The sequence below is a fragment of the Kwoniella shivajii genome, chromosome 1 (genome assembly GCF_035658355.1).
Source record: "Kwoniella shivajii chromosome 1, complete sequence".
NCBI classification, from domain to species: domain Eukaryota; kingdom Fungi; phylum Basidiomycota; class Tremellomycetes; order Tremellales; family Cryptococcaceae; genus Kwoniella; species Kwoniella shivajii.
The window spans coordinates 2,226,058-2,245,787 of NC_085908.1; the positions used below are offsets into that span (position 1 = coordinate 2,226,058).

At 43.2% G+C, this 19,730-nt stretch overlaps 5 protein-coding genes across 5 annotated transcripts; 4 read left to right on the forward strand and 1 right to left on the reverse strand.

Annotated features, from left to right (window-relative positions):
• On the forward strand, positions 1–1,362 carry IL334_000836 (uncharacterized protein; the record flags this gene model as incomplete). Its single annotated transcript, XM_062932599.1, has 7 exons — positions 1–44; positions 144–190; positions 287–546; positions 683–877; positions 973–1,041; positions 1,132–1,195; positions 1,301–1,362. The coding sequence occupies 7 exons, from the start codon at positions 1–3 to the stop codon at positions 1,360–1,362; spliced, it is 741 nt and encodes a 246-aa protein (XP_062788650.1).
• Positions 1,363–1,740: 378 nt separating this feature from the next.
• IL334_000837 (uncharacterized protein) lies at positions 1,741–4,277 on the reverse strand (the record flags this gene model as incomplete). The annotated part of the gene is made up of 14 exons (XM_062932600.1): positions 1,741–1,817; positions 1,895–2,003; positions 2,106–2,337; positions 2,416–2,469; positions 2,530–2,638; positions 2,707–2,731; positions 2,796–2,966; positions 3,024–3,081; positions 3,138–3,263; positions 3,330–3,420; positions 3,478–3,506; positions 3,561–3,691; positions 3,755–4,006; positions 4,083–4,277. 14 exons carry the CDS (start codon positions 4,275–4,277, stop codon positions 1,741–1,743), a joined length of 1,659 nt encoding a protein of 552 aa, XP_062788651.1.
• A 316-nt stretch (positions 4,278–4,593) lies between these two features.
• IL334_000838 (formamidopyrimidine-DNA glycosylase) lies at positions 4,594–6,757 on the forward strand (the record flags this gene model as incomplete). The annotated part of the gene is made up of 12 exons (XM_062932601.1): positions 4,594–4,609; positions 4,664–4,779; positions 4,851–4,903; positions 4,967–5,105; positions 5,174–5,184; positions 5,246–5,313; positions 5,382–5,569; positions 5,627–5,640; positions 5,700–5,976; positions 6,042–6,206; positions 6,277–6,417; positions 6,563–6,757. 12 exons carry the CDS (start codon positions 4,594–4,596, stop codon positions 6,755–6,757), a joined length of 1,383 nt encoding a protein of 460 aa, XP_062788652.1.
• A 2,263-nt stretch (positions 6,758–9,020) lies between these two features.
• On the forward strand, positions 9,021–11,221 carry IL334_000839 (uncharacterized protein; the record flags this gene model as incomplete). Its single annotated transcript, XM_062932602.1, has 8 exons — positions 9,021–9,086; positions 9,153–9,791; positions 9,852–10,500; positions 10,552–10,609; positions 10,675–10,705; positions 10,755–10,827; positions 10,884–10,940; positions 11,001–11,221. 8 exons carry the CDS (start codon positions 9,021–9,023, stop codon positions 11,219–11,221), a joined length of 1,794 nt encoding a protein of 597 aa, XP_062788653.1.
• Positions 11,222–14,493: 3,272 nt separating this feature from the next.
• IL334_000840 (uncharacterized protein) lies at positions 14,494–19,035 on the forward strand (the record flags this gene model as incomplete). The annotated part of the gene is made up of 4 exons (XM_062932603.1): positions 14,494–14,871; positions 14,954–18,140; positions 18,200–18,453; positions 18,520–19,035. The coding sequence occupies 4 exons, from the start codon at positions 14,494–14,496 to the stop codon at positions 19,033–19,035; spliced, it is 4,335 nt and encodes a 1,444-aa protein (XP_062788654.1).
• Positions 19,036–19,730: the final 695 nt, after the last annotated feature.

Consider the following 19,730-nt stretch of genomic DNA (forward strand, 5'->3'; position numbering starts at 1 on the left):
ATGTCCAAAGTCACACCATCAAAGACAGTGAAGGAAGCAGAGATGTAAGTAATGCACATAGAGAATCTCCTTATCTGATCCCGCTATGGAGATTAAACAGAACATGGTTAAATCGCTAATTCGTTTGTTCTGCGTTTTATCAGAGAGACAGTAAGAAGATGGCTCAATGCAAGACCTGATTTATTACTGGGTACGTATCAACTCGATCACACCCATACCAAGATCAATTTCTGATAATGATAGCTCATTCTTCCTGTGCATCTTTACTGAATGATGACGTCCATAGCAATTGCCAAAAGACATACAACGAATCCTTTACTCACACCATTACCCTCTCCAACTTCAACTATTTCTTTACCTCCAACATTAAACTTAGTCGTACCTCTAGATGGATTGACGGTGGACAAACTACGTATAAAAGTGTCCACCACAGCTAGAAATGTGGAAGTTGATATACCTCTATCTTCAAGGACGGATTTGGGTAAGGGTGGATTCGGAAAGCAGATGGAGGAAATGGGTTATGAATCTCTAAAATATTTCCAAATTGTATGTTCACGAGATTATCTTCTGTCCCTCTCAACGTCTAACTGCCATACACATATTCCTTCTTCCTTTTCTTCCCATCCTCGTCTCAGAATCAACAACCGAACATTGATTGATCTAAACTCTCTTATATATATAGCCCGGTTATCCCAAGATTGATTACTTTGAACCACCGACATCGATATCGGTATTACCTATTTACGGATTAATGTTATTGTTATTCCTTGTTCTTGCTCCTTCAGATCATGGAGTGGCCAATCTCGGTAGAGGATTAGTTAATAAGTATTTGGGGAAATGGGTTATTCCTGCTGCTTCTTGGTTAGCTGCTTCTCTTGTAAGTTGTCCTTCAAAAAAAAATTACTCACGCCGGATTCGCTCTTTGCAGTTGATCAACCATAAGATACTGATTAAATTGAAATTGGATTTTAGCATTTCGTCATTGAACCATTGATCATTTTGCCTAAGTTGAGACAACATTCCGTTCCTCTCATACCTAGCGTAAGCGACCTTCTCATTCATCACAAATCTGGCCGTACATTCAATCCTTTTACTAATGCGATAGAGGCGGTCCCTTGATTTGATATGTAGCTATTATACCTCCTCACCGTACTTTGTATAGGGTATGGTGGTATTGACGCTTTGAATAGAGCTGGTAAGTACAACCTTCATATTTTGTATCAATGGTGATCCCTCTTTTCACGCACCGTCTCGACACCAAGGAAACAACCTAGCTAACATAAGATCACAATAAATACAGTTATCCAAGAAAGGATCAAGCTCATCCATTCACAACATACAGAAACCAGGAAGGGGCAGTGAATGGAGCATTCTATCCTTACAAAAAGTAACGAAATCAATCACACATAGTGTAGGCTAAAGGGAACATTGAGGACATGAGACATGTAATAACAATTGACTAGTAATCATTTATAATGACTGTGTGATGCGTCTCACGTATATTTATCGATTCCCGATGAATGATGTGCATAGTACAACAATCCGCCTGATAGTAATTCCTGAGCCTATTATCCCCTACTAATCTTTATCATGTTTGTTCAGTCATCCGTATCAAGTATCGCCCGATTCTCTTCGTCTGTTGTCCCGACCTGTGCATGGCACGCCTTCGTGTACGCAGACGAATTGTCCTTCGTATCCCTTCCAGCAACCTTCGTGTTCAAGAGATCTTCGGAATCATGTTTACTCATACAACGTGTCTAAGAAAGTTTCCGCCAATTTACCCACGACATGCGGTCCAACACTAGTTTGTCCTAGACCTATTAAACCGATCAATTTGGTTATTAATTAGCTGAAAGACTTTTTGCATTGATTACAGATTGGGAGACTCATTTACCATATAAAGCTACTAGATCACCTTTTTGATCTTGAGGAGAAGCTTTGACTTCTTTGACGACTTCAGATAGATCGTCAAGTAACTTGTCCACTTTACCAGCACTTAATCTCTGCGATATTGTCATCAAGACGAGAACTGGATCAGCTAATGATCCTTTTTCCGTACGATACTGTGCATTGCGCTTTCAATTGTGTTGAGAACTTCCACTCACAGTGAAAGCCATATGTAATCCACCTACTTCACCGCCTAAGGCACTTAGATGCCAACCTTTCTTAGACATACCATCACCTATCGCATAAACGCTCAAAGTCTTACTTCCAAAAGCTACAACTGAAGCTTTAGGATCACCTAATACGTATAAATCATCTATGAATCTTGTTCTCAGGCCATTGAGAAATGTCCGGGATGCCGTTACTATCTCTCGACAAGATTCCGTGTATCCACTATATGCAACAATACATCAGCTTTGGTCTAACGAAGAGACACGATCGAAATTCTGCGAACAAGCTACACAGACTCACTTTTCTCCCATGTAATTCAGAACCGCCCAAGCTCCAGCGAGGATAGATCCAGGTCTGGACGCATACTACATTAGTGACTCGCTTAAGTGAATGGCTTACACGTCCTTGACTTACCTTGATCCAGCCATTGACGGACTAGCATATACACCACCTTCCCAATCGGTCATAACGTAGTATTGATATCTTCGCAGCTCTGGGGAGTGGTACATAATAACAGAGGAACCTATACTCCCAGTGATCAGTCCAAAAAGCTCGAATCGTCAATCGAAGTGGGATCGAGGCGACACAAACCTTTAGGACAGAAAGCGTATTTATGCTAATTACACAGGATAATCGTCAGCATATTGGTAGTGATAAAAGCAGGCAAGAAGAAAACTCACGGTATCACAACTGATACTGGTTACGCCCTTCAACCTGAAATCGAAAGGTTCAATATCTATTCCAAAGCCCGCTTTTTCCATGAATGGCATGATGAATGAACCCAAACAGCAATCAACATGCAAACCGATATTGTTCTTCTTCGCTAGAGCAGCGAGAGCCGGTATGGGATCCTACGATGGCTCTGATCAGGTTCATATCCAATGTAATGAGGCAAAGAATGAACTTGCAATAGCTCCATCTGGGAAATTCGGTGCCGAACCAACGATCATGATGGTATTTGGATTACTGCAATCTTGATCATCAAAAGATTCCCCAAACTAGCTCCAAGCATGATTACGTACATAGCTCGTCTCATAGCTTTCACATCAGCTTTCCTTGATTCTTTGTTTACAGGTATTATATGAAGCTTGATCTTGAAATATTGTGAAGCTTTCCAAAATGCGGCATGTGCAGATGATGGGATTATCCTATAACATGGTATTAGATGATCCTGATGTAATTGCGACGGACCAAATGGTGAAGATGGTACATACATTTCAGGTCTTGTTATTCCTTTTGTCTCTCGTGCCCAATCCCGATATGTCTTCACCGCCATTAATATTGATTCAGTACCGCCAGATGTAGCTAATATTAACCTTAGTATATTGAATCTACGATCTTATCTTAGGCGGTCATACTTACTTGTACCAGCACCATTTGGTCCGTTAAACCTGTGATTGAGCAGTATAAGCTAGATATCTTATCGAGAATGACAAAATATTCACAGGTTTAACACCATGCTAACTAGCTCGCTTTCCATTTTCCTGACTCCTGGGAAAACATCAGGATGAAGTGGATTCGAGACGACAAATTTAGCCATAGCTTCGTTTATAACTTGATTAAGTTCTTCTCCGCCCTTTGGATTGGAGTGGTGAGCTGATACCCATCCTTTTGCAACGCAAAGTTTCGATCGACGTACATGGTATACTGCTCCTGATACTCTACCAGCATCCACATCGCCTCTTTCTAATTTCTTCAGATTTGACCATTCACTTTCTAACCAATCTCTACTTCTTCCTTGTTCTGGTAACTTCCTCACTGTAGTAAGAGTGATTCCATCTGGATATTTCGACGGAGCTAATTTCTCTCGAAGCTCAGAAGCGGCTTTACCTAATTCTAAACGCAGTTGCTTTTTCGATGATGGCAGAGAAAGCATTATACGAACAACAAACTGCGTCGTACAATGTTACCATTAGATCAGGATCAAATTTAACAGAATCACAAGTACAGAATACGTATTAGCTCACTGATTGCATGATGTTTTGAATTTGTTTCGCAGTTCCCAATATACCTCTAGCTCGAACATGTCGATATCCATCAAGGAACACATATCTCAGTAACCAATAAATTACAGCGATCCGAGCGAGATTGTTAAACCGTTTGATATATGGCTCAGCACGATTTTGTATTCGCCATACACTGGTCGAAGGTATAGGTGACATGTTGTAAATTTGATATTTGCCACCCAGGTCGATGAATCGATGTAAATCTGAATGTTATATAACCAAATGATAAAGTTTAACTCGAAGTGTTTTTGAAAATGTCAACGTTGTCAGCTGCTTATGCTTATTATATATACCCCCATTCTCAAAGGCACTTGTCGTCCACGTGGTAAGCAGATGATGATTCATAGTGTATGACGTGCCTGATCCCGATTGCTGAACCGATCAACATGAGAGCAGAAAAACCATATTGGTAAAGAACGATCGAAATATTATGAATATGAAAGGCAATTCTTTCATATAGGTAATAACAGCAATGCCTGAACTTCCTGGTGAGTACCTCGATCATTGAGAAGAGTGTTCTGCTAACTTTGTGATTTGAGCAGAAGTTGAAAGAGCTCGAAAGCTCATCCAGGAGACATGTAGAGGATACAAGATTAAATCGGTAGATTCGGTAGAAGATAAGATCGTATATACAGGAGGAGATGATCACAGCGCATTTGTGAGTATACCTGGACCTGACACAATCCACTGCCCAAGGTAATGACACAACCTTGGTTCTTCCCTATGTAGGCCAAGGAAATTACAGGACGAACTATAACAGGTTGCGAGAGGAAGGGCAAGACGTAAGTGTATCGGCGTATCACAAAACGTTTCTTAGCTAAATTTGAATCGGTCAAAATACGTAGATTCTGGATGACACTTGCTGGTAAAGGAAGATTACCAGTCATGCACTTTGGTATGACAGGTATGATCCAGTTGAAAGGTCAAGAACCTACATGGTACAGAAGAAGACCTAAAGAAAACTCAAATAATTGGCCGCCAAAAGTGAATTGAATCAGTCAGGTCATCACGCAAGTGTAGAGAACGAAACTAATTACCCTTCAAATCAATAGTTTCATAAATTGTCAGTGCACATTGACCGCCAGCTCGATATTATTTTATCGCTTATTACGATTAGGTTACAGTGTACTTAAACTTGAACCTCAAGAAGGATCAGTAGGCGATGAACCTGTAGAATTAGCTTTCCTAGATGGTACGTATCCCCGAACACGAATGATGATCTGCGGTGAAGAGTAATAATGTGATCACCGATGGGAATAGGAAGAAGACTTGGACGATTGAGACTTCTACCTTCTCCCGTCACTTCACATCCACCAGTATCAGCTCTGGGATTTGATCCAGTCCTCTCACATCCTTCGTTCGAAGAGTTCCAAGAACTAATAGCGAAGAAAAAGGGGACGGTGAAGGGTATGATTATGGATCAAGCCTTTAGTGCAGGAGTAGGAAATGTAAGCTCATGCAGTTATTCCGCTTTCCCGTTCAAATGCTAATTATCGCTTTTATAGTGGGTAGCAGATGAGTAAGTCATAGCGCAATCTTGAAGATATAGGCGTCCAAACTAAACTATGAAACGTACAGAGTACTTTATCAAGCTCGTATACACCCGTCATGTCCTGTCAACCACTTATCATCTCAGAACATTAAAGATCTTCATTATCAGTTACGAGCGGTACCTTTAAAGGCTGTAGAAGTTAATGCTGACTCTCGACAATTTCCTGAAGATTGGTTATTCCGTTGGAGATGGGGAAAGGGAAAGAAACAAGCTAAAGGTAAAAAGAAGGCTGAAGATGCGGAAGGAAGTGATGGTGAAGGTGGAGAAGATACCAAACCTCCTGGAAAAGATTTTCTTGCTTTGGTAAGCCTTCAGCTCCCCTTGCTGAATGGCAGTAGGAAGCTATTCACTAACGAGCCGAATTATAGCCTAATGGTAAACCTGCAACAATTGTATATGTCGAAGTTGGAGGTAGAACAACAGCGGTAGTGGAAGAATTGCAGAAGATGCCTGAAGGCGTAGAGATCAAACCGAAGATAAGTAAAGGTGGGAAAGGTAGTCAAAGTAAAAAGCGACCAAAAGGAGATGATTCAGTGAGTTGACGTTTGAATACTACGAAATTGGACTTGAAGTTCTAAGTCTTGATGGCTAATTCCATGGTAGGACAATGGATCGAGTGGTCTTTCATCGGAAGAAGAAGTAACTACGCCTGTAAAAGCTACTACAGCTAGACAGAGGGGTTCAGCAAGTAAAAAGGTCAAATCTGAGGTTAAGACAGAAATAGAGGACGGGCCACTGCGCAAGGTAAGTCATCTCTCTCACAAGTGATCGTTGAACAGCTACAAGGGATTCCTAAGCTGAAAATACAAGTTCTTCTCTTCGCCTATATCACTTCATCCGTTCAATCGATACTGTAATCCATGGATAATCGTACCATTCCCGCACCCAGTCTCAAAAGGTATCGAAGGGAACCACTCCATCTTCTGGTCGAAAAGCCAATGGGAATGGAAACTCAAAACCTGTCAAAAAAGAACCTACTTCTATCACCAAACCCCGAGGATCGCGAGGGAAGGCTACCAAAATAGATTTGGATGGAGAGGATTCGTCAGGTTTATCCGATGCGCCTTCTGAGAATGAACTGTGATGACCACATTTCTAGTGGCCTAAACGGCAATTACACTTGTGTGGAACCTTTGAAATGACATCTGATTCTCGACTAAGGGAAGTTATCGAACCCTTTCGAGCGGAACAATACAATAAGCTATACTACATTATAAATAGGACGGCTTTTACCTCTCAAGCGATGAACAAGGCTTTTTCCTATGTTGTCTCGCTGTGTAGGACAGCATATAAAGACCGGCGGAATCACTATCATTTGTCGCCCAGAACTGTTCTCGTTCCGTTTTTCTTTTTTGAGGCGAAGGTCTTGGCAGTGCCTCAAAGTGTTGTGCTGAAAGCAAGATCCGGCCGGTTGTGAACCTTAACCGGACTGACCACTTCCTCGAACTTTCGCCAATTTCCTTTCCAGTTTTGTCTCTCATTTTGATTCTATTTGCGTCGTGAGCCATGTCTCATGCTTGCTCCCTGGGATAAAAATTTTCACAAGTGTTCTGGCGCATGAGGCTGTAGTTAGGGCTCCCGGCACGTTTCATGGTCCGATAGGCCCTGACAATCCGATATCGATGGGGTCAGACCACCACCCACCTTGAAGCAATCATGGACCTTTTTTGACAAGTTTATGTCATTGCCGATCCAGAACCCGAACAATCACAGCCGAAACAAGTCCATGCTTTGAAGTGAATTTGAGCTAAACCCACACACACGTATACAAATCACAACACACACACAGATGGGAGATATGGTGAGATTCAGGCACTAGCGCTAAAATATCGAATGGAATGATCATCATTGCTGACTGATCTTGATGGTAACCAAGCTTTCTTTTGAAGGATTATAAGAAATATGGGAAGATCAATCCCAAATCCTGACACTGTTTGATGGCTGTAAGGGAGTTGAACGGTGTCATATGATGGTGATGATAATGAAGTAATTCATGTTGAAACCAGAAAACTTGTTTCAAGAAAGACGAGTCTAAGCTAAACTTGACGTGAAACTCTCTTTCATATGATCGCATTCCAGACATATTGCTAGTACTCATGTGCGAGGGTATAAAGAGAGCTGGATTGAGCAAGGCTGTACCCTGTCTGAGATTGTATGCATCATCAGACTTTCCATACCAGAGATCCAGAATCCAGAAGTATGTAAGCTAAATAGCATGAGAAAAAAAGGAATTCAGCAGAAACTGAAGGAAGGGTTTCATTTCTTTCGATTGTTTTTTTTTTCTTCTTTCTTTCTTTCTCCTTCTTCGTTTTTTTGATAGTATGATAGTTTGATCAGTGAGTTCCCTTTGGGTTTAAAGGGAAAGGAAAAAAGCCAAAGCGAAACAACACACACGTCAATGATTACATGTATCAAATAATCTCACATCAGCTCACGAGGATCAATATTGTCTTTCTCCATATTTGACTCGAACTTCTTCTACTTCTTCTTCATCCTCTTCTTCTTCCATCTCTGTTCTTTTCCCCTTTTCGTGCAGCTTCTCCTTTTTTTCCCCCTTTCTCGCTTTGATTGAAGGTAGGTAGCTCATCGCTCTCATGGTTCTCATTAAGCGATAAAGAAAACACAGATACGGAAAGGACCCATCATTAATCTGACGTTATTAATGACTAGCTCCGAACATCATTCGACCTTATTCCATTCTCATCTGAACCATTCTTACGATATCTAGTGGTATTAAAGTAAAGTACCATTCGAAGAGTAGAGTGTGGTAAGAAAGCTGTCCTCCTATTGCAGTAAGTCGGTATTTCCACGTTCATTTCCATTCCTCCTCCGGCATATCAGACTCTTGTTCCAGTTATTCTTTATGGTTTCATACTGTCAACGAACTTGATTACGCACAGACCTACCAGGCACTCCTTTTGAACCCTACCATCTGAATAACAGAGTATGTATCCCTCAGAATCCGAAGAATTGACAATCTATATCCACTCTCAGTCCTGTTTTTCCATCAACGTTGGACTCCATCTCTTCTTTCCTTCCTTTTCTTTTTCTTATTTCTATCTTCTCCTTTTTCACTGAAATCTCCCCTTTTCCCCTCTATCTTCATCATCTACTCACACTCTGTCATCCTATATTGTCTTATCCTGCAAAATACATCAACTCTGACGCACACCAGCTCGACTCTAGACATTCCTCACCTCCCTCGTAACCTCCTTCAATTACCACCCACCGGCCTGATCGACAACCGCCCTCACTACCCATCCTCTTTTTCCTCATTCTCCTACGAATCGCCCATCATGAGTTCCGATCTTGATAAAGGCCCGTACCCAGACGGCAACGACTCAAACATGAATTGCTCATATAACGGAGGAATTCCTCGGGCTCTAAATGGAAAAGGAAAGAAAGTCGAAGATGTAAGCTACAATCGCCCTGTTTCTTCGCCACTTCAAAGGCAAATTGCTAACATTCTGTGAGAACAGATACAAGATTTGGTTCACTCTCTTTCCCTTTCTGGACCTAGAGATACAGAAACCGACGATGATCCATCCCGTCGTCAGTTCTCACTTTATCACTCGAAGGAAACCTTTAACCCTTTCGGAGATGCCAAGGAAGAAACCCGAAGCATCTCTTCATTTTTCCATCAGCTCTATCCCATCAACACCAATCTTGACCACAATGGCATTCCTTGGAGAAGGAATCACAGAGCACGACACTCTTCCTCTTCCTACGATTCAAAAGAAGAGAAAGACGACAAACCTCTCCCAATCGGAACAGAAAGAAAACTTGCTATCCTCGAAAGATCTAGCTCCAATCAAACCTCGAACAGGATAGAGACTACTGCCTCATCTTCAAGGATCGCTCAGCCTCAAGCTCATTCCAGCTGGGCACAAGCTGGTATGGCTCTTTCCTCTCATATTGATGGGGAAGGAACTTTCCGAGACCGTGGACATAAAAGAGAGACTTCGATGGATGGTGGAGAAGGAAAATGGAATCGTCACAATCCCTTAACTTCCCCAGCCGGGACACGACGGAATGATATTGATTACAATCGACCCACTCATCTCGGCATGACTGAGTTCCTGCCCTTCAACCTTGAATCTGCGTCGCAAAACCTTAGGGTAAGTATTACCTTTGCAACCGTCTGAGCTAAACACCGCTAATCCAACGTCCTTCTCCAGTCTCGAAATGCATCATCTCCTAATGCTACTGCTGGTCCTTCCAACCATTCAACCCAAACCGTCGGAGAATACAGCTTCTCTGATCTTGTCCTCACTCCAGGATTCGGTGGCTACGCGTCCACTCCCATGACCGACAAGCATCGAAGGATGATGAGCTTGAATTCCCCTCATCCGGTCAGTGACCATCAGATTCATTCTTCCACCACCTTTGAGGGTTCAGCGTGTCGCCCTCCTACCAGGAATGCTCAGGAGATTTTGGAGCAAAACCTTGTCAACCAAGGAAAAAGAAGGTCTAGTGTTCCAGCATCCAGTTTGAATCAGCGAATGAACCGGGGCCCAGTTGTCCCTGTTCCCGATCCAAGGAACAGTGACGAAAGGACCAGTCTCTCGCAACAATTTTCGATTGGAAATGCGACTTTCGGCCCTGATTATGGACAAATGAGGTATGGCTCCCCAGATCATACATACCAGAATTTCTCTTCCGCCACGCACCGTGACATAGGATTGGAATCAGCCAGGACTTCTCTCGAAGATCGAAGTACTCTGAGCACCACCCAATTCAGCAATACTGGTTTCCTTCCAGCCCACTGGGCTCCTGGCCTTGACTTGATTCCCCGAAACCCCAGTCCCTTTGCCCCGGGTGATTGGAGTGAGTACAGAACCACCGTTCATCATTCATTTGCTAAAAATTAATATTCAGGATGTCCACAACCTTGGTGCGATTATCATAACTTCCAGCGAAATTCTGAATGTCGAGCGTGAGTATTCGGTCCACAAAGATTTTGAATGTTGTCCGTAGCTAAATCGTCCGCATTGATGGTAGGTGTGGACATTCTCGACCGTGGGAGGTACAAGTGAGTTGTGGCTCCTGCTCACTGTCAACTTTCTGATCAGCATTCTTAGCCTCAAGCGCCGACCATCATCAGCCCTCCTCTTGGTTCATTCGGGGACTGGCGTTGTGACTGTGGCTATATCAGTATGTACGACTGTTTGTGCTCGCTATTTCTGGGTGCTAACATCATCTGACAACAGACTGGCGTCGACGATCTATGTGTAAAAATTGTCATCCAGAGCATCATCTTAACCAAGGTGATTTCTCTTGGCTTTGCATGTTTTCCGCCTTAACAACTGACCAAAGGTGTACTGTAGACCGACCAGCTATTTCGTTGCCACGACAGCCTCGAGGTATCAACAATCTTGCTTTAACTACTAATGCTATAGGTTCCAGCTTCCACCAAAATAATGATCAACATCATCGCGTCAGCCAGTCCAATTTGATCTCTCCCATGAACGGACGTCACGCTCTGTCCGCTTATGGTGAAGAGGGTTATCAAGGTTCCGGATTATCCGAATGGAGAGCAAGATTCTAATGCTCTATATCATGTGAGTCGACCACTGCAGACAGCTAATATAGTATTGCACGCTGATTTCTTAATACACTGTGGCACCAGAATACTTGTAACGATGTTAACGGAGGAAAGGAAAACAACGAAATGTCAATGGATATAATTAAAAGGAGGAACGGATGACATTAGCATATCGGAAGTAAATGGAGAGTGTAAGAAACAAACAAAAACAATATCCCAATAATCTCTTGCAAACAGAGACACCAAAAGTAAACGCATCACACTCAATTCGGCTTCATTCTGCCATTTCCAATTTCAATTTCGCTTTCTTTCGATCACTTTCACCCTCAAATTTCCAAAATCGCCTCGCCCTGCCGCCAATCTTTCTTACTTCTATCGTTCAAACCGCTGCTCCATCTCATCACTGACCTTTCAATTATTATGTTTATTTTTCACTACATGGACGCCATACACGTTTCACGTTTCACTGCCAAGCCCTTCGAACAAGATGAATTCACCAATCTAGCCGAAGACTAAACTCGTACATCATGTTTTACCAACTACTCTCGGAAGCCAAGGACTCTATGCAGGAAAAGAAGGTGGGCTGATATCATTATGGATTGCGGGGAAAGGATGTGAGGAGGAAAGGGGAGAGAAGCTCAATTTACATACTGTTATGTTCTGGATCAGGGGTTGTATGTATGGCAGGTATGAGTTACTATTTAATCTATTTCATTTCGAACAATCGTTCCTGTTTTATATTCTATCGACATTTTCATGTATATATGTCTTCGCTTTTGCAACGTTATCTCAGCACCAAGCAGACTGAATGTTAATATTCCGCTCAAATTTCATGTAACATGGAGACCAGCCACTGTGAACACTCGTGCCACTCAGCAAAGTATTCTCCTCAATTAGTATTGTCGAGATGACAAGGATATTATTATACGGGAGCTGGGCAGAGAAGATGATTTTCATTTGAATTCTAATTTTCTTCTACCCTTAAATGAAACAGATCTTTTGGTTGTATGAGCATGGTGGGGAATTTGGGCAAGTGGCGATGACCGACCGACGTTTAGCTCTATTTCAACGGAAAGTGACATCGGAAGATATCGCATTAACCTCACGCTATGACTCTGAACCCACCCGAAAGCAGTCGTTTTCCTTGCCACTTTAAAGTTCTTCTCTTCATGGGGGGCTTTACCAATTTAAGATTTCATTTTGGTGAATTGTGTTATTACGGGAGTTAATACCATTTTAGTTGACCTCTTTGACTTGGCGCTAGTACGACTGTAGGAGTGAGTTAGTCATTTCGGTGCTTTGCCCCTCCGATGACTAGTGTATGAGGGGGGTATCGGATGTTCCCCTCTGATGTTGTTGTATTGAGGGAATGAGTGTGAACGCACGTATCTGAACTTGCGCTCTTGGACCGATTACAGAAGAGTGCATGCATATTGCTTTCAAGGTGTTCTTCATGGTACCAGAATGTGAGCGGTCGTGACGATCCCATGCACTACTGACTGAAAAAAACGCGCGAGTTGAGTGAAAGATTAATGTATACATGGGTGATATTTTATATCCGTTCGTCATTTATAAAAAGGAAAATCAGAATGATATTATCTTACCCTTAAATCTCATCTTCTCTTCTCCTCCTATGCCCAATAATTCCATCTCCCATTCAATTTCCCCCCATTTACATTCTCATTCTCATTCTCATTCTCATCGTACTTTTTTTTTCCATTTCAATTCTAATTCTAATTCACAACTTATTGATCATCAATTCTCTCTGTCATTCGTTTTTTGGTTTTTTTTTATTCAATTTCTTGGGTTTATTCATCATCTTTTATCTTCGTCTTCACTCTATATACCAATACCAAAATCGCAAAAAGAAGGAAGGAAAAAGGTCTGATCGATACCAAGATCAAAACCTCAAAGGAATTCAGAGAGAATTAGGAAATTCCGAGGGATAGATAACCTTGAAAAATACGAATACAAAACGGAAGGAATTGTAGATCGATTCTTTATATATCACATCACATCACAACACCACTTGTGAGTACAATCTCATCTCAGATCACCGGTGCATATTCAGAGGAGTAGATTCAGCTTGAGAGACTTGAGATGCATGCATATTTGCATCAGAAAAAGGGGGCAACAACATGTGAATGTTGTGATTTGACTACGCGTTCCCCTTTTTAACTGAAAAAGAAGAGATGGGTCCGTGTGTGTGCTATACATCCAAAGTGATCCGTGCACCACTGGGTAATGACTGTTTGCTGTGTATCTCTCTCCCTGCGCTGTGACTATCTCATCTTTGTTTTTGTTTTTGATCTGGACAAGGATTCGATCAACCAACTTTCAACTTCCCACCCTCTTTCGTTCTTCTCTCATCACCTCTTTTATCTGAATGAACGAAAAATAATCTATAACTGATAACATCAATCTTCTTTTGTCTTCATTCGACAGTATTTATAACGCACCACAACAAATTCCAAAAAAGAGAACGAGTAACGAATATATAGAATAGATCATTTGAAAGGAGAGAAAAAAATAGCAATTTCGATTTGGGATATAAGGAGGTTTTATAATAACATCAAGCAAAACGACAACAGACCAAAAGTCTAAAGCATAAAACTGTAATTGGGTCACAAGACAAGGTTTCTTCTAATCGTAGAACAGACGGGGAAGAGTAAAAGGATAGAACTGTAAAGAAAGACAACTCGATTTGGTGGAATTTGATCAGCTTACTTGGAAGCCGTCAAAGGAAATTTTTCAAAATCGAATAAACAGTTTTCATCGCATCGCTATTACTCAATCTCCCTTTCGGTCAATACCTTTCACTCTCTACTCCTTTCATCCTCAGGTCTGTCGATTTTCAGATTGCTATCGTCAATACACAACGAATAACTGGAATCGGCAAGAAAAGGATAACAATAACAAGGAAACGCGCAGTCTTGTCGTTTTCCATTGAAATTTCTCAAATTCATCTCAAATACCACTCTTTGCCACCGACTTGTTCCCCTATTCTCGATATTTCCATTCAAGTGAATGATACACTCAATTATATCATTCTTCACCCATTCTTCATAATCCCAGACACCTTTCGAAAGACAAGAGCACGCAGACCTTCCACATAGAAAGAGTAGAACAAGGAGGAGTCAAAGCATACCGCAGAAAAATCCTCACCGTTCGGGCTTAGGAAGAAGAACAGTCCTCTTTTCTTTACAAAAAGGACTATTCTTCTCCCATCCTAGGCTCGTACTGTGGTGATCCACAAGATACCCTGTAAAAACGGTATGGCTCGACCAATTAGACCGGCACCTGCGCCGTCTAATCCATCGACCCCAATATCAAACTCAACAACAAATCCACAAAGGTCCAGTTCAAATCCTCGAACATCAGCTCGTGTACGACCTTCTGCTGGCACGCCATCTGCTTCCACATCATGCACTCCTGGTCCATCAACACCATATGAATTGGGTCTATCAGGAAAGGGAAAACCTGCTTGTAGTGTAGAAGCCAAAGCGCATGGACTGAGAAGTGTAGGAGGTGCGAGTGAGAGAACACCTTGTCCTTTTCCTGCACAATGGGGCGGAAGGGATAAATGTGGGATAACGGAGGAAGATGAGAACGATGATGTGCTCATGAGTATTCTTGGTTCAATTGCTTCTTACGTGAGTCTCCTTCAATATTGGCCGTATGAAAAACGCTCTCTTTGTCACAGTTGTCAATGCTGATGTCAACTACTAATTTTAGGAAAACCGAGCATTGTCAGCGGAAGAAATTGCATCAACGTGTTTTCAGCAAGGATGGCTTCGACCTCCTTCCGCAGCCATTGAACCAACGACTCTCATCAACAATGCCATTCGATCTTACCTCAAACGATGTGAGAGAACATCGCGTCACTGTCTTTTGGCCAAACATCAATTGGCTGGATCAGTAGTCGAGCAAGTCCTTCAACCTGCTCTTCATCCTGCCGCTTTCGAGGATTCAGTGCGTCCGAAAGGGACGGTATGGTTTCTGTGTGGAGGAAGTGGGAAGACTAAGTGGAAGAATCCTTTTGAAGGCATTGAAATACCTAAAATACCACAAAGAAAACCTGCACCGCCAAAGAAAATACAACCTCAACCGTCATCGCAAACACAGAAAGATAATAAGCCCGTTAAAATGGACGAGAAGAAGACGAACAGTGCACAGAAGGGAAAGGGCAAGATTCCAGTACCTGTAAAGATTAGGCTAGTACTGAATGGGACCGGTCCCCCTATAGGAGGGGACGACGATGTGTCGAGCGAAGTTGGAAGTAGCACAAGGTCGAGGAGCGTTAGTGTGGGGCAGGAAACCATTGGTCTCGGACTCGCTCAACCGATATCTTTACCGCAATCGAAACCCATAAAACGATCGAAACCACGTCGACCGAGGGATTTGCTGGACTCCTCATCGGAAAGTGATACCAGTGATTCGGAAGTCGAATTTGATATTCCTGGACCTTCCCGACTCATCAAAAGAACCACTTCCCTGCGCAAAGTACCACCACCTCTCTCATTAAACGGATCACCTCGCGTTCACAGCTCTTCCCGTCTTCCCTTACATTCGCCTTTTATGGACGTCTACTTCCCGTCACCAATCATCCCTACATCACCCTTTCAACCTCACACTTCACCGTTCCCCTCGCACTCACTGGACAATACCACATGGACAGCGAGGCATGATCGACTGCATCATTTCGAGACGTCCAGTTCAAGCTCGGACGACGAGATGCGTGAAACTACTTGGGGCTTGGACTCCGAGATCTTGGTCAAAGCTATTGATGGGGACGAAGAAGATAGACCATCATGGTCAATGGACGAGGATGAAACGAAGGTGAAAGAGGCAACGGATGCTCTAAGAGTCCTTTTCCCTATGTCAACTCCTGAAGAAGAAATGGATCTGGAATCTAGGATCAAATTGAATCAACTGGATAACCGATCTTCATCTGTTTTCGAATCACCCCTCAACAATATGTCCTCTTCAATGAAAGGTCAGCTCAAAGCTGTCGATGCGGGAGGAATACCACTCAACGCATGGATCGCTAATTCTTCCCCGTCTGCTTCCCCAAAGCTCCGCTCTTACAAACTTCTCGCTCCCCCGATTGACGTCAGTCCCACGCAACATCTTTCCAAGCTTAGGAGTTCTTTTGATCCCGAAGAGATGGAAGTAGATGAAGAAGGACCTTGGTTAGATGAAACCGGAGAATTACCCATAAAGGCAGAAGATACTTTTTCAGATGTCGATCTTGGATCAAACGTCGGCGATGCTCCTACACCTGAACATGATCGACATCTCCACACAGCGCTCTGGGCTCAAGAAGCTGCTGCTATCAGAATCAAGCAAGAACCTGAAGATTACCCTTCTCCTGTGAATACTGATCCGGATGATCAATCAGCGTCTGGGTACCGGGGTTCACGAGCTTCTTCGACCCCTTCCAGCGGATCCTCGGAGCTACCACCTTTCGAGATCGAGGTTGACAATGGCAGGATGGGAGTTGATGAAGTTATACTTGGACCTGAAAGTATCAGTGTAGAAGAATTAGATGGGTGGCTGCCTGCTCAATCAAAGGTCGAGAAAACCCCTCATAGAGGTAGACCCCTGAAGAGCAGGAATAACCATTCCAGGTGCAGTGGAAATTGGGGTGGTATAGGTGTATGTCAAGCACCTGCCAGTATCGTCAAACAACCAGCTCGAACAAGAAGCATACGATCTAATGCTACAGCTCGAAGAAGGCGATCTTCACCTTTGACACCCATCATTAACCTACCAGAAAGACTTACGCCCGAAACAGACATTGATGTGGAAGGTGATGATGCGATTGGAACGGCGGATTTGGAGAAAGCTCGAGTCGAAGCTGATGCAAGAGAAGAACAACATCGTAAAGCATGCAAAGAGAAAGCGGAACAACAGCGTGCCATGATGGAAGCATATCGACAAACAGTACAGGCTGAAGCTCTCGATCATCCAGATTCTTCGCCCAGACCTTGGACCGAAGGGAGCAACAACGCTCCATGGGGAACAGCTTCGACTGAATCTTTACAATTGTCTACACCTGGAGTACTTTCTCCCTTGTCACTCTTCAGCATGTCAAATTTATCCCTGGGAACACCCAATGAAGGCATGTTCGCTGGTGTCGATCCGAAGGCTTTGGTCAGTCCTCCTATTCAAACTGGATTTGGTTTCCCTTCGATGGCAATACATCAATCACCTCCACAAGGTCATTGTGTGGACATGAACATGGGAATGCTCGATGCTGTTTTGAGCGAACAAGAAGTAGAAGCTATCATGGCGGCTACCGCCCCTGCTCCTGTTCCTGTCCTCGCTCCATTGCCTCCAGCCAGCCTTGCTCCCCCGGCTCTTGCACTACCATCGGTATCGGCCAGTACAGTCGTTGTACCCAGTCGACCTATAACACCAGCATCAGCACCTCTTCCCTCCACTGTCACTACTCCCAACTCGAGAAAAGGTTCCTCAAACAAAGCTTCAGCAGCTGGGCTTTTGCCTAGTGTAATCAAAGTAAAGGTACAAGCCACAGCTATTCCCGTTACCACATCCATACCGAACGAGAAAGGAACCGCTATGGTCGCTTTGCCAACTACTCTTCCAGCTGAAATCACTCCTCAACCTGTAATGCTCTCCACCCCGACTACTACCACCCCTCCAAACGAACCAGCAAATCTCTCTATGAAAACCACTCCTTCACCCACGTCCACAATCTCCTCAACCCCCTCTATGCCTCCTTCTACAGCCGGTGGTAATGGTAAATCAGGTGGCAAAATTGCGACCATCACCAAACCACTTTGCCCGGGCGTGGATGCTTGTGTAGTGGACAATATCCCAGTTTACGCACATCTGTTTGAAGGAAAACAAGGTCAAGGAAGACAAGTACTGCTGAGAAGGCTGGACACTGATTTCGGTGAGTAACTCCGTTTTGTGTGAGTTACAGGATGCGTGCTGACCTATTGCGATCAATAGTCAACGCGAACGGTTTACTACTTGCTCTCGACGTTCCAGAATCCAAACATGCTGAATATCTTGATCATCCCGTATCCACTGTCCGACTTGCAGCAAGACATGTCATACCGCCTACCAATCCCGCAGCAGAGTACTCTCAAGGTGTCAGCGGTATCTGGGTACATCTATCGGAGGCAAGGGAATTTGCAAGAAGGGCTAAATTGAAGGAAGGCAGTCTGCTGGCTAGCGTACTTAGGGAGGATCTTTTCCAGCTGGTGAGTTGTCTGATTGATCATCATCGACGAGTAGAGTCCAGCTGATCCAGTGCTGCTTTTGATTAGTTTGCTACTTTAGCAGGTTTGAAACCTGATCATCCACCTTCAGAAACATTTGGATTGCCATTCGTACCACGACGACCTATTTCCACATCATCATCTTCGTCATCGTTAAGTACCTCATCTGCCAATTCCAAATCAACACCGAATCTGTCTGCGTTATCAACATCCGCACCTTCTCATCAAGTACAGGCGAAACAAATGGCAGTCTCCAATCCATCCAGTACTACATCTACCCCTAAAGGACCATTAGTGAGATCCGCTCCACCTACACCACCGGAAGGATGTCCTCAACCGAAAAGACGAAGAGCGACTATATCATCACCGTTAGCCAAGAAACCTGGTACCATACCCATTCAGCCGATGACGCCAGTCTCAACAGCAAGTCACAAACATCAATTGATAGCTCCAGCTCCTGGAAGTGTACCAGCGTCATCCACAAGGATGAGTGTCGCTGCTCAGAAACGAGCCACGAGAGCAAGTATCAGTGGTTCAGTCGGTAGAGCGAATCTCGCGAAGTGATGAAAACTCGATCTCTGGTCATCAAGGTACAGTGGAGCGAGAAAGGGCGTGGTAATTGTGGGTCAGAGGGGGAGCAGTCAGAAATTTTTGGAACACGATCTGAGAAGTAAGAGATGATTACTTTGTGTTATACATTAGATTAAATGGGTTTATTTCCCTCCCCTAAAGCGCAGAGTGGATCGTTGTGAAGTAGATTTTGTTAAATTGCCCCACTCATTCCAACACATGAGGCTTAATAATATATTGAGAGAAGGAAGATGAAAGGAAAAGAAGAGATTCAAGAGAAAGAGGTAATTCAAAACACCGTCATTGTAAAGGTGAATCAAAATCGTTATATATGTGTATATCTATGTATACATATTGAGGTAATATAGTAAAATCAAAATGAATGAAACTAGTATGAACATATGAACAAAGATGTACTTTACATTATACTCAAGGCCAAACCAGGGTGTTATTTCCTGGTCATTCTAATTACACATACTCGTAATGATAGGATTGATAGGATTTTATCAAACGTGCTTGAAGATGCAGCATTGTAATAGGTGTAGTCACCACTTATCGTTACGGAGGTCGACAAAGGTCTTCATGTACTCCAGCCTCGAGCTGTATGTTATACGGTTTGAAATCCTTGATTTCGCCTTCCCAATGCATGTAGTAGATCCCTTGGTATGTTACCTGATGGATCCAGAGAA